At 42.6% G+C, this 18,054-nt stretch overlaps 1 protein-coding gene and 1 long non-coding RNA gene across 5 annotated transcripts in view; both read left to right on the plus strand.

Moving 5' to 3' along the window:
• The window catches only part of LOC146986946 (uncharacterized), a 33,437-nt gene extending 28,942 nt beyond the window's left edge, over positions 1-4,495 (plus strand). Inside the window, exon 3 of the long non-coding RNA XR_015035907.1 lies at positions 4,356-4,495. This is a non-coding gene — a long non-coding RNA (uncharacterized LOC146986946). The remainder of the gene's footprint in view (positions 1-4,355) is intronic.
• A 1,928-nt stretch (positions 4,496-6,423) lies between these two features.
• Positions 6,424-18,054, plus strand: part of foxp4 (forkhead box P4) — a 111,585-nt gene continuing 99,954 nt past the window's right edge. For 2 of the 4 annotated variants that reach the window (XM_085775827.1, XM_085775829.1), the window contains exon 1: positions 16,027-16,856. Coding sequence is in view for 2 of the 4 variants with exons in the window: in XM_085775828.1 (XP_085631954.1) it covers positions 6,491-6,508 (18 nt within the window). In the remaining 2 variants the exon portion in view is untranslated. Of the gene's footprint in view, positions 6,509-16,026; positions 16,857-18,054 lie in introns of those variants that run through there. The other 2 variants (XM_085775828.1, XM_085775826.1) reach the window with 2 other exon arrangements.

Below are 18,054 nucleotides of genomic sequence, written 5' to 3' on the forward strand. Positions count from 1 at the left end.
ATCTCTTCGAATATGTTTTGCCTTCCTTTTCGTATGTATGTCGCTCTCTCCAAAGGAAAGGTTGTCAGCATGTTTCACCCAATACGTAACACTTGGTCTGCTGATCTTCTTCCAAAACATTGCAATGGATCTTTTCATTTAGTCTCCGTTGCTTGTCTCCTCTTCTTCTTCCTCTTCTTCAGTTTGTGTTTTCTACAATATTTTATGTTCTTTTCATCAGCTGTGTCACTGAACATCTCTGTCTTTGTTGATAAAATATTTTCCCATATTTTTATAAGGTTGAACATTTATTGTTGTGCATTTTTGCCTCTGTCTTTCCCAAGGCCTCACTCACTCCACAGTCCACATTTGTGTGTGAGTGTGTGTGCGTTAATGTGTATACTGTTGGTTCTGCAGAACCAGACAAAGAGATAGAGAACAGCTCACATATTTGCATGAGTTGGAGGTCTCATTGTAACTGTTTGATAATGGAAATCAAATAACAACCTACGGAGTGTAGTCAGCGCCGTGTCCTCGCACCACATGCAGCTTACAGGTGTGTGCGTGTTATGCGTGTGTGTGTGTGCGCATGTCAGCATTTGAATCGCAAGCGAAATAACATCTTTGTGATAGAGTGATAATGAAAATAATAACATCCCTGACAAAATATTCATAAAGGTAATGATGAATGCCATATTTCCCAGAGAGATACATCAGAGGCGTCTTGGTTAAAAAGAAAACAGTGGCCGGCGTCTCCCACACCCTCAAATTATCTGCCGCTTTCACATTTCACTGATAGCATAGATGAGAGCTGAGGAAAATGGACACACAATTATGCTCACTTGTCGTATATTAATACTGCTTCTTGACATCTTCCATGGACCCTGAGCTGTCATCTCTTTGTCTGCTTTAATTGAAAATTAATGGTTAGTGCGTTGCCAAGGCAACTGTGGCAGTGGTTGAGGGGTAGCAAAGCCACATTCAGACAGACACCAGTGGCATTGTTTGTCCTGTCTGACCTTGGAAGTCAGAAAAAAAAAGAAAGAAAGAAAGAAGAAAGGCAGAGGAGGACAAAAAAGACATTAAAAGGAGAATAGAGAGGTAAGGGTTGAATGTTGTGCATCGGAGCGAGGGACAAAAAAAAAAAAAATGAAATAAAGTTATTGTGGTCTGTGTTTTGGCCAGGCAGAGTGAAAGAAAACTGTAACGACTGCAGGAGGAGACTGAAGATATGATGTCAAAATGCCAAATGGGGAGAATTATGTTCGAGTAAGAAAGCAGAAAAAAGGGGGCCGGCGATTCTCCTGTGGAGCGACAGCATTACCTTTGTGCTGATGGAGTCAGAGGCCACCGTATGGCCCCGCAATCATCTGGACACAGGTGTGGGGCCGAGCGAGTGTGTGTGTGTATGTGTGTGAAAAGCACAAATTGCAAGTGTGTGTACGTGTATGTGTGTTCGTGTTGGTCCTAATGTTTACAAATCCATCAGTGTGTGCACCACCACGCAGAATGGACACTGACTCAGAGGCCAGACGTCGGTAGATTGACAGAGACGCTTATGGACATCACCCAATCTGAGAGGAGGGGGCCCACAGGGGTCACAACTGAACACACGAAGACGATGAAATCTCATTTATTTAAAAAATATATTATATAAAAGTCATTTACAACTCTGGAGTTCCTCTCAGAAGACAATAAACACTGTAGGACCGGCTGAAACAACCTGTTCAAGTAGCGTTTGTAGAGTTTAATACATAGAATGGAAAAGAAGACTATATTATAATGTGTTACCTAATGCCCCCCTCCCCCATCCATCCTCCTCCTTTATTACCAATAGGTTGATGCTCATAAAGAAAAACACTGAATACATAAATACAGTGTAAGAACATGTTTCATTAAATATTTTTTTACTGCAGTGAAAAGCAAGTGAATGGTTAGTACCAGTAACTGTTCAGTCATTTCTATATCTCCTACAGCTCTCACCAGGATTGAAGGTTTTATGTACGCACTCACACATACACGCACACATTAAGTGGAGCGAGAAGTGTTCTTACTCATTTGTTAAGAAAGGAACATTTATTTCCAGCTTTTTATTTCACCATTTAAATGACACACGACACAGAAACAGATTTGCAATCAGAAAATTTCACTCTCCGTCTCTTAGCTTACCCTAAATAATATTGATGATTGATGATTTGATGTGGGTTCATCAATGAATTTGTGCTCTTACAAATATTAGTTTGATATCAGTGAATGATCTGATCCAGACTTGACAGACACTCTTACCTCCTGATAGATAATCATCTCTTGAAAGATTTCCATCTGTGTTTATCAGTAAAAGATAAATTAATCACCTTTACTTGCATTGGAAAAATGTTCAATGCCTTTTGATTGGAGTGTAAAAATAGTGCAGCGTGTGGCGTCTCTCGGCTCTCAGTGCAGCTCGGCCCGACGCTGTGTCGAGCTTTTTAAAAACCAAAGCTCAAAGGGTGAGCATTGTCTTTGGTGACAAAAAGCACAGCGGTGCTTCATAATGCAGCGTCTTGAGTGGATCCTCGCTGATTGGTTTCCTGTTTCCGTCGAACACATAATGAACTCACAGTTTTAACTCAACACAACAACATCCTTCACCATTTTTTTTTGCAGCAGCAGCACTCACTGTTGTACCTACCTTTCTGGTATGTGAACAAAAAGACTTGATCGCAGCTCGAGTGCACACACCAGCCTGACGACGCTTGATGAAGAGATGTGTTTGGATGAATCACGACACAATGCGTTTTCCATTAGAAGACACACAATGGTGGCTTTCTAATAGTTTGAAGGCTCCTAATGCTCTATGTGGAGTGGTAATAAACTAAACACACTCCGATGAGTTCCTCAGTTGTACACAGATGTGAGTCACAGTTTATGGTAAAACAAACGTTCTGGATAATACTGACACATCCCAGCATTTTGGCCTGAGTCATTCTGACTGACCAGCATCCACAGACACTTGGTTTATTCTCCAGAGATGCTCTGTCATGTACTCTGCAGACAGCTTCACTTCCTGCTTCTTTGAAAAACAGGGCTGGTTTGCTGGCAAGATTGAGTTTGGTACTTAACACTGAGACCCTGTGGTGCTGAGTTTGTCCTTGTTAAAGAAGGATGTGAGGTGATGAAGTATTTATGCCATTGTATTTTTAATTTTTCTTAAAAATTCACATTATTAGCAGTGACTCAGGAACTGTGTGAGACAACACAGAGCTCCTGGAGACACCAAAACATTCCCCAGTGCATCGGTGCCAACACAGTGTTGTATTATTAGATTGTTGTTGAAGTATTTGATATTGTTTTCCAATTTGGTCCTTGTGGATGAGAATAGTTATTCAAAATGAATTACAAGACAAATACTGCATCCTACATCCTGAATCAGTGTTGGAGTTTAGCTAAATTATGTCCTGTTGGATTTAAGTGTTGCGATAGTTTGAATGTGGGGTGAGATAAATGTGAGATAAAAAGTGAAAGTGCTGGAGATGTCGGCTCCAAACAACCACAACGACCTGTACGATGTATGAAGTTAATAGTGTAGAGTTTGTTATACTAATCTTAATTTTGATTATTTGTCTTTTTCTATGTGATGAAGCTGGAGGAAGTTGGCAAATTATCTTTAAAGGGATAGTTCAACAATTTGGCAAAATGGCCCATTGCCATAATCCCTATAGTCATAGCAGTAGATTTGTTACCTTTAATTGTTGGTGCAAGCTATTTTAAGAACGGCGGAGCAGAGCCACTAGCTGCTCAGAGCTACGCTACGGAGGCTGATGGGATTTCTGATGGGATTTCTTGGTTTCGCAGCTCTGCTCCACTGTTCTAAAAATAGCTTGCACCGACAATTAAAGGTAACTAACCTAAAACAATAAGGATTATGGCAATGGGCCAATTTGCCAAAATGTTGAACTATCCCTTTAAATCCATATATTACAATATGCAGTAGTATTTTACTCCTGTTAGGTACATACGCCACGTTAGAACTGACAGACAAAACAGATCTGAAGCAAGAACAAGAATAGAAACAACATTTATGTCAATATAGTGCTTAGACTAATCAATAATGATAAATCTATAATCCCATTGCACATATAGTGAGCTGTCAGTAGTGCAAAACTGCAAACAAGGATGTAAAGAGAGAGATATGAGCTTGTGAATTTAAGTGAGGAATCTTGTTTTGTTTTTGTTTTTCAGACTCTCAAAATTAAAGATTTCATTAATCTGGTGTAATAACAGTTTAATATGAGCAGATTTACAGCGTTGCATTCTCTCGTCTACATATTCAAATGTAATTAAATAATTGCGTTTCATATGCCAAAGTGTTTTGTTTCATGCTTCTCTAATTACAGAACCTCGCTGTGACAAATTGCACAGTTGAAAAGTCCGACCGACAGATCATCAGACGCATCCACGTCGGAGTCACAGATGTTGATGATTAGGGAACAAGCGCTTCCAGTGATTTGACAGAAGTGACGGAGAAAAACTAAGGTCAGAGAAAAATGCTGCGCACGCACACAAATGAAATGCACATCCAAACACGTGTAATCATGTTTACCTCCTGTCTCTCATGACGTGTATGTGTGAGTTTGCTTTGATTAACCGATAACAAAGGCTTTAATGAAATAAATTGCTATGCATAGCGATTAGCAGAGCACACGGGCCGGCATCAGAGTTGTTTATAAAGTGAAATTACATCGCAATCAGCGCAGATAAAACGTCCGTGTAGAGGAGTTTACGCCTCCCAGAGGACACATTTATGATTTATGACGTGTCTGTTTTTAACATCACCACTGTTACAGTTGCTGAGGTTTGATTCAGCAGGACCAGACCAGGCTCAGACTACAACAAGAAAAAAAACCTTGACTCATCATCTGAAACAATCGTACTCACCAAGACACCTTGTGCTCCTTCACAGGTACAATAATACTGTAAATGTGTCATCCAAAGACCATGCGTACTTTATGTATCCACCTTGAACACGTCAAACATTTCTACAGCAGAGCAGCAGCGACGGATTAGAGTCAAATTATAAAGTCAGTATCTTCTCTCCTCTGTGGAAGGATGCGTTCAAGTGCCTCTGCAGAAACAACAGCTGAGGATGCATGTAAAGGTCAGTGCTGGGCCCGATTTACTCATTCGATTGGATATTGATTCATTTAGAGATATTTCACTTTTAAATAGTTTCACTCGGTTATGAAAGAGATTTTACAAAACTAATCCTGCAATTTGTGCAAAGATGGAAACTTTACATTAGAAATTGACCCAAAATCAGTTAATGCACATTCATTTAACATGACCCACTCCAGAAGTTAACGGTGCAACTCCTTCACTACAGTCCTGACTCCCGGGTGATAACTCAAGTACTCCAGTCAATGTGTACATTTCAGAAGTGAACGGACACAACAACGGAGGAAACAGGAAGTGGCATACATTAAAAGACTGATGTTAGGAGTTTATAGCTGTGTCTCAATTCAGAGGCTTCATCCTCTGGAGTACGCAGCCGACGCAGGTTACGGAGGCTTCCTCACGGCCGCATCAACCGTAGGTAGATGGGATGGTCTAGCCTTCAGAGCATTTCCTCACTGCTTCCGAAAGCAAACAACGTCCTAACGTTAAACATTTGAAAGTGGTGGCTTTTTTACACTCCCAACGGCTCCTCAGCTCCTCGCCTCGGGCTGTGCAGCCAGCAGGGCCTTCCTCAGCGCAATGTTCCAATAGCAATAACGGCGCACAATCAATCCAGGGATACGGGAGGCCAGGAAGGATAGGTGGTGTGTCCTCCTAGAACAGGCAAGAGAAGGCCGGACTCGGAGGGTCCTTCGAATTCGGACACACTGTGGGGAAATCGGCCTTCAAATACATCCTCCAAAGGATGAAGCCCCTGAATTGAGACACAGTTTATGACTCAAGACTCAAGACAACTTTATTAATCCCTTAAAGGGCAATTCCATTTCCACTCACACACCATATGCTCATATCACAAACACATAACGAAACAGAGAAACCAGGAAAGAAAAGACAGGGTTGGCAGCTGTGTGCAAAGTCTGCTAGTTACATGTAAGAATATGAATAAATACCTCATTAAAAATAGGAATTCTAATAAATATCACCATTAAAAGTACATCTCTATGTCTCTGAATAAAACAAAAAACAAATGAATCGATATCGGATCTTTCAAATGAAGATAGATATGAAGATATGATTTTTTTTTTTTTTTAACCCAGCCCTAGCCAGTGCACAGTCAGTCGTATGTAGGGAATGGGAAAATGCATCATGTGTATCAAGTGTGCAGTGCAGTGATGTGATTTTCTTTTTTCTTTCCTGTCTCATGGAACAGTGGAGTGGAGAGTCCGAGCCGAGATGTCGCGCTGCTGCTGCTCGTACCGCAACACAAGGAGTGAGAGCGGGAAGCAGGAAGGAGGAAGTGATGTGAGCGAGAGGCAACGAAAAAAGAAGAAGAAGCAGAAGAAGAAGTTGCGTGTTGATGATATGGAAGACTGAGGTAAGGGATTATGGGATGCAGAAGGAAGGAGGGGAAAGATAGAGGAAAGAAAAAGAGGGATGTATCACTTTCCCATATTGCATGTGCAGCAGAATCCATCATCTCTGGCGAGCCAGATGTGCGTCATTCACATCAAACTTTCCAAATTAAAGGGCCACCTCACCTCTCCACTCCCCTCTCTAATCCTCTCTCCATTTCCTCCTCTCTTACCATTAAGTCTGTGCGTTTACCCACACACACGCTAGCTCACTTAACTCACACACACACACACACACACACACACACACACCGTATACATTATACACTTACTTACCAACTTCTTGCCCTTGTTTTTCAACATTTTTCTTTTTTTTTTTTTTCCGAGGGGGAACTTGCTGAGAGCGCTCATTTGTGCGATGTTTTGTAACAGCGGCGTAGCCTTAGGATGCAACACGCATCTGCGCTGCCAGACGAGGAGGCATTGTGGTTATCTTATCTGCTGTGAAAAGGGGTGGTGAATGTTATTTGCATGCTGCATTGATGTTCAAATAGCAGTTTGAATGCTTCCTCAGCAGGGACGCGCTGTGATTGTATGGTTGGGCGAGAAAACAAGTGTATCAGATGATATCAGCCCGTTGGCCTACTTTGCTATCCTAGGGTGAGACATATGAGTCTGTACCATAAAAAAACAAACTTAACTTCCCTCTGCTTATACACATACATGTGTCTCCAACTCCACCAGCAGCCCTGCTCGGTAACCTGCGTATGTATGCGAAGCCTGTCTGTGCCTGCGAGTCCCTGGGCCTCTGCGTCTGTTGCGCTTTATGGCAGTTGATATGTTAAGTACCTCATATTACCGTCATAAAAAAAAGGTCTGTAAGTTGCTTGATGCAGTTTAAAGCTGTAGAGGTAACGCCGCAAATCACCCTCTCTGCTCTTTAGCCCCGACACACACACACACACAGACACACACACTCGATCCTGGAGTCTGAGCGGCTGCCAAAGGCCCCTGTCTGCCTTTCATATGTACACAAAATGACAAGAGGGAAGAGAGAGAGAGGAGACGGGAGGACAGGAGAGGAACTAGAAACAAGGAGGGAGATGAAAGCAAAAGGTGGAAGAGAGACAGTAATAAGGAGCAAGAAAGTGTCTAAATTGTAAATGAGTCGACGTGGCTCTGACAGCGGAGCGGCCGGACGGACACATGATGGAGCTTTCATCCCCCCTCCACCCCGTTAAACAGACACCGAGATATATTTTTCTCATTTTAAGGTCCAATTTCCCCGGCAGTGGAGGGCACATGATAAGTGAAAAAGCAGAGAGAAAGAAAGAAAGAAACACCCCAGAATCATCTGTCTTTCACTCTCTCTTTCTGCCTTCCTATCACACACACACACACACATATATAGACACACACACACACACACACCTTCAGCAAGGAGACCAACTTTTCCTTTTTCTTTGAGGGAGTTCTCTTTAGCCGTGCTGCCAGATGAGGTTTGATACCTGCGATTCCACAGTTAATCCTGGTTGGAATTTAAATAGAAGGGAAATTATTGTCTTTCTCTCACTTCCCCCTCTCCTCACTTCCATTTCCACTCCGTCTCCCTCTCCCCCCCCCACAATCTCACTCCCTCTCTTTTCTCCAGCGCCGAAGAAAGAGAAGAGAGAAAAGAGAAGAAAAAAAAAAAAAGCCTGACCTCTGCGTTTTCTCTCGTCCTTAAGATTGGTTTTAAATACTCAGCAGATTAAAGCACAGGCATGAAAGCTCACATTAGCCATATATTTAAAAATCCCCCTGGCCGATAATCCATGTATTTGTCAGAATCAAACACAGGGGAATAGAAAAGGGACCAATGACATGATGAGTAGCCTGAGCCAGACGTATTGTGAAGGGGAATTAGAAGGAGAGAGATACATTTAGCAGAATGTGGCCCAAGAAGAAAAGTCCTTCAGTATGATTATTGAAATTCACTCAAGACTCGCTCACGTGAGCGTTTGACAGGACGAAAAAAAAGCGCCGTGGCAATTTGACGACCTCCGATGCCCTTCACTGTCTCTCTCTCTTTCTCTTTCTTTCTTTTTCTTTCTGCAGCGCGCACACACACACATTGCAGAATGACCTGCGATGATGAAAGACTGATAGACTCTCATGTCCCTGTTCACATGCTGCAGGATGTGTCACGCTTTTCTTTTCTTTTCTTTGTTAATAGGGTGGTGACTTCAACCTTCACAGGTGCCAAAACCCAAAACATTTTGTTAACATACGTAGTTTTTACAGTGTATTTTTTTTTGCAAACGACTTTCTCTTTTCTTCCTCCAATTCATCTGAAGTTTTAAAAAACCTCCAGCTCTCGTCCGCTGCTTGATGTTATTTGCTGTTACTTACACTTGAAGTACGAGCAAGCAGGGTAAGCTGAATAAATGCACGCCGAGTTGAAAAGGACGGAGAAATTTGTATTTCTATCCGTTCGCCGCCCATGTTTTGTGGCCTGTGTCTGTATTTCACAGCACAAATTTACAAGGACACGCTGAGGGAAAAAAAAAAAAAATAGAAAAAGTGAGTTGTATTCATAAACAGTCGCCTCCTGCTACGCGTGCGTTAGTGAAACCACTGGCATTACTTCTTGTCTCTGTGTTTTTCTTTAAGCTGAAGTGAGGATTTAAAGAAGAGCGGATGAATAGTGGAGAGAAGCGAAATGTGTAGGTCAAAAGAAAATCATTGAACCTTTCACAACCACAGTTCACATATACAAACAGATCCAGTAAATGTCAATAACCAGTTATACTGAATTCCATATCAAAAACTTATATGGAAAAAAACTTATTGCATTCAGCGATGTGAAGTCTCCAAGGTTGTGAAAACTTTAAATAAAATAAGCGTGTTTTTTTTTTATTTTATTATTTGATTTTTATTCAGCTCAAATGAGTTGAACTTGTGATTTACTGATGAGAGCTTTCGATGACACAAGAGGACAAAAACACTGTGATGCATTCTTGAGTGATTATAGGGGAAAAGGTGGCTGATTTGAAAAAAAAAGAGGAAATCTATGTATTTTTCAATGTCAAAAGCACTATAGTGCTTTGATTAAACGTTATTCTAGTTGGGTTGTCGCTTCTTTTTGAAGTATAGCGTGTCAGAGGGCAAGGAGCTCTGCAGCCAGAGAGGAGAATGATGTGGCTGTTGTAGCTTCTGTGACCCGGTGGTACTTTTAAAATTCGTATCGCGTTTGGTGATGTATGCGTTGATGAAATCCTGAAAGCTACAATGACATACATTTGATTCCTACTATTTTTCTCCTTTTTTTTCTTTTTTAAAAATGAATTTTATATATTTGATGTTTAATTCCAGTGAAACAAACACTTTTCTCCTGCCGTGGTTTGACCTGTGCTCACGTGTGTGATTGAGTGTTGAGCTGGTTATTGTATCAGGGCTGTTGCATGTGTCAGCTTAACACCGACGGCCACACTAATGTGACAGAGCTCTCTGGGTTACATCTCTCTCTGCTGCATTAAAAAAATCTCCAGCACAGCACAGACACACACAGGGACACACACACGCACACCTCAAAGGTTGCTAAAGAAAGCCGGTCCTATCCTCTCCTTCCTCCTCATCCCTCCATCCTGTCCCCTCTCTCTCTCCTTCTCTCTTATTCCTTGAACCAGTCACTGACAGCACACAATGCAGAGGTAAAATCATAGAGGTTTCTCCACATCTTTCTCTCTCTGTGTGTGTGTGTGTGTCTGTGTGTGTGTGTGTGTGTGTGTGTGTGTGTGTGTGTGTGTGTGTGTGTGTGTGATGCTTTCGGAGACAAAGACCCCTGCTGTAGGGAGTCCTGTGGGAAAGGCGTGCGGCCGGAAGATGTGAGCGCGCCGGCGAGTGATAATGTCAGCTGGAGAGATACGGCGTGTCATTTTACACAACCACACATCAAAAAAGACAGTGGGGGGGGGGGGAGAGGAGAAGACAGCATGTCATTTGTTTGCTTTGATACAAGATCGCACCGAGGGAGGGACTGCTCCGCAAATGCTTGTGTAGATGTGTGTGTAGATGTGTAGATGTGTGTGTGTGTGTGTGTGTCTTTGTGACAATATGTTTGTATTATCCTGCACGTGAGCCGACGGGGCAGACAGGATTTCAGGGCCGTTTTCCTCAGCGTCTTGTATAAAGTTTCACGCCACATGAAGACTGGCACAGTTCTGTCACGTCCGACTGGAGCACTCTTCAACCTACATGCAGCAGCATCGTCGTCGTCGTGGTGAAGGAGGAGGAGGAGGAGGAGGAGGAAGAGGAGGAAGAGGCCGCTCAGACGCTTAACACTGAGAAAACTGACCCAGTTTGAGGCGACGCAGAACTGGATTAACTGAAGCACAGAGCACTCGTCTGACCCAGTGTGAGTCTGAAGCTGATCAGTTGGGTTTGGTCGGGCCTGAATAGCTTAGTGTAGGGACTCGGAGGCACTGCAGACACTTAGATAGATAGATAGATAGATAGATAGATAGATAGATAGATAGATAGATAGATAGATAGATAGATAGATAGACAGATAGACAGATAGACAGACAGACAGATAGATAGACAGATAGATACTTTATTAATCCCAGTAAGGAAATTCAGTTGTCTCTCACTCATCCAGACAGTTAAAACAGTTAAAATGCAGACCAGTACATACAATAACGGGACAATAAAATAAAATAAATAAATAAACACAGATGAGGCAGTATAGTACACTATACTACAAAGCCAACCCAGTGTAGAATGTAAGAGCACGAACAAATGTAGGAGTGTAGCTATAGAATAAAATCACAGTGTAAGTACATAATAAGAGCTGGATAAAAGGTAAAAGATAAAAGACTGGATAAAAGACTATAAATAAAATAAATAACAACTAATAAAACAGATCGATAGGAATTATTGCACAGGTTCTCGTCAGTAGCAGGAGCACAAGCTATTAGCTGAGAACGTTAAAGAGTCTGATTGCGGACGGGATGAAGGACCTCACACAGCCATGTGACCTATATAGCACGTCACATGTCTGATGTTTGTCTTGTGTTATATTTTGTTATATTTTTTTATTGGTTTTGTATCTTGGACGCAAGAAAAAATTCAGAAGAGATTCTGACGATTAAAGTACTCAACTCAACAACTCAGAGACATTCAAACCTGCAGAGGAGACACTTATTATTAGCAATCAATAACACACAGAGCCATGTGAGCAGTGGTGAGGGTAGTTAAAGTAGTAATATTACATTATAAAGATGCTGTAATCCAGTTAAAACATGCATTGCATTTAAATTATCATTTATAAACCAAATGTACTGCAACTATCAAAATAAAAGCACAGAGATCAGTTTGTCACATTAGCAGTGAAGTGCAGTGCTGGAGTTAATATAGATGAGGAATAAAAGAAATAGCACTCACTAACAGTTTCCTTCCTTCCCTGCCTTCCTCCATGTGTCAGCATGTGATGTAGTGTGTGTCTGTGTGTGTGCGTGTGCGCTCAAATCAAGTCACTTTACAGCCACAGCATCAGAAAACAAACAGTAGTTAGTTATCCATCGATGAATCTAACAAATTAAATCAAACTCCAACTTCATGGTGTGTTCGGTGAATAAGTAACTGTTTAATGAATCTAATCTGATGCTTAATACGTGATATTGTAAAATAGGAATATTCACTTTCTCTGGGAAGTCGATATAAGTTGATTCCACCGCCGCCATCGAAATCCGTCTCCATCTCTGATTCAACAGCTGCTCCTATGGTTAATCCTCCATTCATCAAGACCTTTCTCTTTCCTCTTAAACAAAGACAGACAGTATTTATTTTATAATTGTTTTTTTTTTTATATCATTCAAAGATTCATTACAGGTTTCTTTAACTTTTCTTGAACTTTTTCCTGAGCTTGAACTTTTCCCCAGCAGGAGACTCACTCCTGGTTCTGACTTGTTGGGGTCACACAAGTGCTTAAAAATGAAGTAGAGAGATCTTCTCTCACTCTGTTTGGCTGCTTCTGCATATGGCAAGAAGTGTGTGTGTGTGTGTGTGTGTGTGTGTGTGTGTGTGTGTGTGTGTGTGTGTGTGTGTGTGTGTGTGTGTGTGTGTGTGTGTGTGTGTGTGTGTGTGTGTGTGTGTGTGTGTGTGTGTGTGTGTGTGTGTGTGAGAGAGAGAGAGAGAGAAAGAGAGAGAGAGAGAGTGTGTTAAAACAGCTTGTTAACACATACACCAGCGCCTCGGCCAGGACTCCCTAATTATTCCCTTCCAACTAAAGGCCAAGACAAGAAGAGAGCAGTGATAAACACTTCTCTTAGTATGTCTTTCTCTCTCTCTCTCTTTCTCTGTTCACTTCTGTCTGTGTGTGTCTGTGTGTGTGTGTAGTTGTGTAGTTGTGTACCACGGAGCAGCTGTGACAGTAAACATGTTTATGAGTGGCTAATAGAAAACAGGTGGTGATTGGCTGTGTGATCCTCCCAGCGATCAGTGTATAGACAGAGACTAATGCAGATCCCACTGTCTGCAGCAAGCAAGGCCACACACACACACACACACACACACACACACACACACACACACACACACACACACACACACATTGTTCACAGGTAGCACACTACACAGCCACAGATAGACATGGCTGCACTCAGTCATTTCTTATTATTGTAACAAGCAGCAGCTCTGAGACAGCAGCCGTGTTTCTGCTGTTGTCTTTGCATAACCACAGAGGCAGCGTTTGTGTATTTGTGTGTGTTTGTGTGTGTATGTGTGCGGTTGTTTGTGTGAGTGTGTGTATGCAGCCTTCCCACTTTGTCTTTATTTGTAAACATGCACACACACATATGTGTACCGAAGTGGGTGTGGGCACATATGAGCGTGTTTGTGAATGTTTGGATAATTTGGTCTGTGCGCTGGATTCCCGCTCTGGGTCTGTTTATTTGTATATGTGTGTGTTTGTGTGTGTGTGTGTGTGTGTGTAGTGTGAGTCTGAGGCCTCGACTCCCAAGGCATTGTGGGGATTTTTTTTGTGTGTGTGCGGAGGTTGTTTGTAAACATCAACAGCAGTAAGTTTTATTTTATTGTAGCTTTATTTTACGACATTATTCCCAGATGGCTGCTAAAAAGCTCGCAGTTGTTTTCTTTTTTTTCTTGTTTTTTTTTTAATGCATCCACCACACACTCTGCACTCCCTCGCTCGCTCACCCGCCCCACTCACTCACTCACTCTCACAGCCACACATATGCTTTTGCTCTCATATGCAAACAAACAACACAGTCTGCGGAACTGATTTGCTCAGGAATGAGCGGAGGAGAAGGATTTTTTCTCCCCACGCACACACACACACACATACACACAGCAGACTCACCTCTTTCTTTCTTCCTTTCTTTCCTCCTTTCTTTTCTTTTTTTTCATCCATCGTTGTATCGGATCAGATTGAGTTATTCAAGTTAGTGGCAGGAGCTTTTTTTTCCTCATTTTTACCAGCTCTGTGACACCGTGGGTGAGCACTCCCATATTTCTCTTTAATTAAGCCAGGGAAAACCTTGTAGTACAGCCAACCCGGCTCATGTAGCCACTTATGTTTTAATTTAATTACCTGTCCACTTTGATAATTATTCCCCCTGATTAACAGGGAGAGAAGGAGAAGGGGGTTCCTAAATGGGGAATTGGAGACGGGTGCGAGATCGAGGTGCCAGAAGAAGAACAAGACGAGAGCGAGGACGCTGTCGACTTGAGATGTCCAGCTCTGTCTCATGCTCGGCCCCGACCCGGCTCAGTTTGGCTCAGGTTTGGTTTTATATTCAGAACGCGGAGCCTGTTTGTTTCCTGCAGTGCTCATGGTTTAATCTTGTGATTTCATGCAACCGTGAGCCCAAAACAGACAGAAAACACAACAACAAACAAAATGATGATGATGATTCTGCAAACAGGCGGGGGTGATTGATATCTCTCTGGTCCAAATGCCAACAGTTACACAACAACAAACCGGCACCAGGATGAGTCAGTTCTCCGCTCTCACACTCACTCACACTCACACTCGCACTCGCTGGGAGGATGCAGCTTTGTTTTGCTGTTAAATAATCACACACTTATAACTATAACACACACACCTCTCAGTTAGAAACTTCCTATTAATAAAATATACTGTCAGATTTTTTTTCTTCTCCTTCTTTTCTTTAATGTTGGATCAAACTTGAAAGTGCACCTTCATGATAGCAGCCACTTAGCAGCAGCATCACTCATCACCATCCAGCTGCTCACATCAGCACCTGTCAGTTCTGCAACAGATTTATTGGACACGTATAACAAAGTGTTTCAGGCTAAAAACTTGACAGGCTCAGAGAGGAGACATGAAGAAGTTAACACAAACACACACCCAAACATTTGCACACACACATTCACATAGTAGACACATATTCTTAGTGCTATTGATCGTGCTAATGATTTGTGTTTTGATTTACTGCAGCCGTGGCCCATTGTTGGGCGGTAGCATGTGATGGACTGCCATCATTTTCCAATGGTAAAAGCTTCGATGGTGGAAAAAAAGGTGTGAGGGGCAGAAACTGCAGTTAAAAATTATTCCAAGATCTTTTTTTTATATAAATGAATTATGATTCTTCTTTTTTTCTTCTTCGTCTTCTTTTTCTTTTTGCAGCGACAGGTATGATGTAATTTCCAAATTTCATCAGAGACACTGATTATGCCATCAATTAGTAAATTAATGTGGCTGTGAGGAGGAAAGGGTGGGTGGGGGTGGAGGGTGGGGGTGGTAATAACTCTGCAAAAGGAGTTGTCAAGAATCCAAAATACATAAAGGGACGTAGTGAGGGAGGCAGACTGTAAAATTGATCCAATTTGCAAGGTAAGTGTGTGTAACGAGAATGAACCCAGTTAAACTGATTTTACGCTTATTTTTTTATTATTTGTGCCACACAACATCTCTAAAACCATATAAACCAAAATAAAAGTTACACCACAATAAGGATGAATTAAGAAATGAAGTCATTTATTTTGATGCGTATTGGCAAAGTGACATCTTGTCTGGCCAGTTTCTTTTTTTAATTTTTTTTTTTAATTGATGTTTTTATTTACCAATAAGTCTAAAAAGTATTAAAGTGCAGCAGAGGCAGAGCCAAGTGTTTCTTTCTCGGTGCACTTGGTTGCTGGTTGCTGCTTTGTTTTCTCACTGTTTTTCTTTCTAAAGCTCCAACTCTAGTGCAGAGCAGTGCAGTGCAGTGCAGGCTAACTAACATCTGTTCCTCTCTGCCTCCACAATAGCACAACTCAGCCGGGATGCAAAGAGAGGTCAAAAGATCAGTGCCTTCCCCTCATACACACACACACACACACACACACACACACACACACACACAGAGTGAGAGAGAGAGAGAGAGAGAGATACCTCACGCCGGCTGCTGTTTTCCTATTGTGCGCCAGGGCTGAGCAGCGAGGATATAGGGGCAGGGATGAAAACGCGCACCTGCTTTTAGAGGCATTACGGTAGCGCAGCAGCAAAAACTATCCCCCCCCTCCTCCTCTTCGCGCAACACATACACACACACACTCACTCACACACACTCTCCGCACTCGTACGCACACGCACACAGCAGCCCATAGTGATTCAAGCCTGATTACCAGCCGAACGAGCCACACAAGCAACAGCAGACGGGATGCCAAAAAAGTGAAGACCGGTGCGGTGGAGAGGTTTCTACTACTACTACTACCACCACCACGCTGCTGCTTCACTAAAGCCTCTTGAATAGATACAGATAACACGAACAAGCCAAGCAGCAGCTGGGCTGGAAGAAGAAGAGCAGAAGCAGACGCAACAACAAAACAAGGCGAGAAGAAGCAGAAGAAGCTGCTGTGCTGCTGCTGCTGCGCGCTGCTTTCTCCGCGGCAACTTGCGCACAGTGCCAGAGAGTTTTTAGCGGCAGTATTGTTCTGACTTCACTCCAGAGGGGCCACTCCGAGGAGAGAGGACGCACGCAACACAAAAGGGGGAAAAAGGAAAAAGGGACTAACGAGCACCACGCTTTGTCGTCTAAAGTAATGGTCCTGCGATCATCTTAGATCCTACTTTTTTTTTTTTTTTTTTACCTCTGTCTCTCCTCTCCCTCTCTGTTTCTTTGCCTTTTTCTTTTTTTTTGGTACAAATTTTTCGTCCCATCGGCTTGTTGTGTCCCCCCACCACCTCTCTCCCTTCCCCTCCCCTTCTACCCCGCTTTTGTCGCCGCGAGAGAGAGAGAGAGAGAGAGAGAGTGGACACGGACGGACGGACGGACGCGCCGGGGGCTTTGAGGAGCAGAAGCGGGGCTGTCCACATGGTCCAACCACTGGCGTGAAAGTTGACTTCTTCAGAACACAAGAGAACAGGTTGATGCATTATCTACACTTTTTCCTTTTTCTCTCTCTTACTTTTCCTCCGTTTTACTTTTTTCCCCTTTCATCTCTTCTTTCCTCCCACACTTCTGGGTTGAAACTCTGCCCTGCCGCTGCACACACTCCACACTCTCACTCCACCATCCAACTCCACAACTTTTCCATCGCACATTGTTGTTTTTTTTTGTTGTCTCTCTCGCTCAGCCTGGAGCTGTGACCGGCTGTTACAGAGCGTTACCCCGCCGAGCACACTTCTTCTACTTCTCCTTCTCCTCCTCCTCCTTCTTCCCTCTCTCCGCCACCTTTCATTTTCAACTTTCGGCTCGCGAAACTTATCAGCCACGTTTTTTTCTTTCTTTTCCTTTAAAGAAAAAAAAGTTTGGGGCTGTTTTCATCTTTTCCACTTCCGCGTGGATTAAGTTTGTCTCGACACCCAGAGTCTTTTTTTAAAAAGAAAGAAAAGAACTCCACGTTTCTTTGAATGCAGGTTTATTAGTGGTAGAAATGTGGTGGTGTAATTGATGATGAGACGGGGCTGGAGACCCGGGGCCGGTGGTGGAGACACCGTGAAGTGTCATTGTCCTCCAGCTCCTATGTTAAAAAAAAGAAAAGAAAAAAGAAGTTGAGGATCCTGTGGGAGTGAATGGATCCTGAACGGAGGCAGCAAACTTTAACACCGCGTCCCCGCTTGTTAAGGGATTTGATAATAAACACGGACGCAGGTTTAACGTGCTGATAATTTTACGCAGCCGCCTGAGAATCGTTTGAAATGTCTGTGGTCATCGCTTTGTAAAGAAAAGTAAAAAAAAAAAATGAAAGAAAGAAAGAAAAAAACCTGTTCAGCTCAGCGTTGTGAAAAACAACACACTGTCTCCATGTCCCCCCTTTCTTTCTGGTTTTTGAAGTTGAAATTTTGTTTCTGACATTGAAACAATGGCGTTTAGAATTAAACCAGAGCTGTGTGAGTGTGTGAAGGTGCAGAGGAGAGAAGAGAGAGAAGAGAAAGAGGCTTTGATGTGGACAGACAGTATAGGCTACAGAGGACAGGAGACTTTTCTCTTCTGACGCTTTTTAGTTAAATTTTGCGGCCGCGCTGTGTGATGTGACCTCACTGAGTCCTGTTGTCTCTCCACACACACATACACACACACAATCTGAGCGGATTAAATAAATAACAGTAGGATAACACACA

The sequence above is a fragment of the Trachurus japonicus genome, chromosome 5 (assembly GCF_045865225.1).
Source record: "Trachurus japonicus isolate A0001 chromosome 5, Traja_1.0".
NCBI lineage: Eukaryota > Metazoa > Chordata > Actinopteri > Carangiformes > Carangidae > Trachurus > Trachurus japonicus.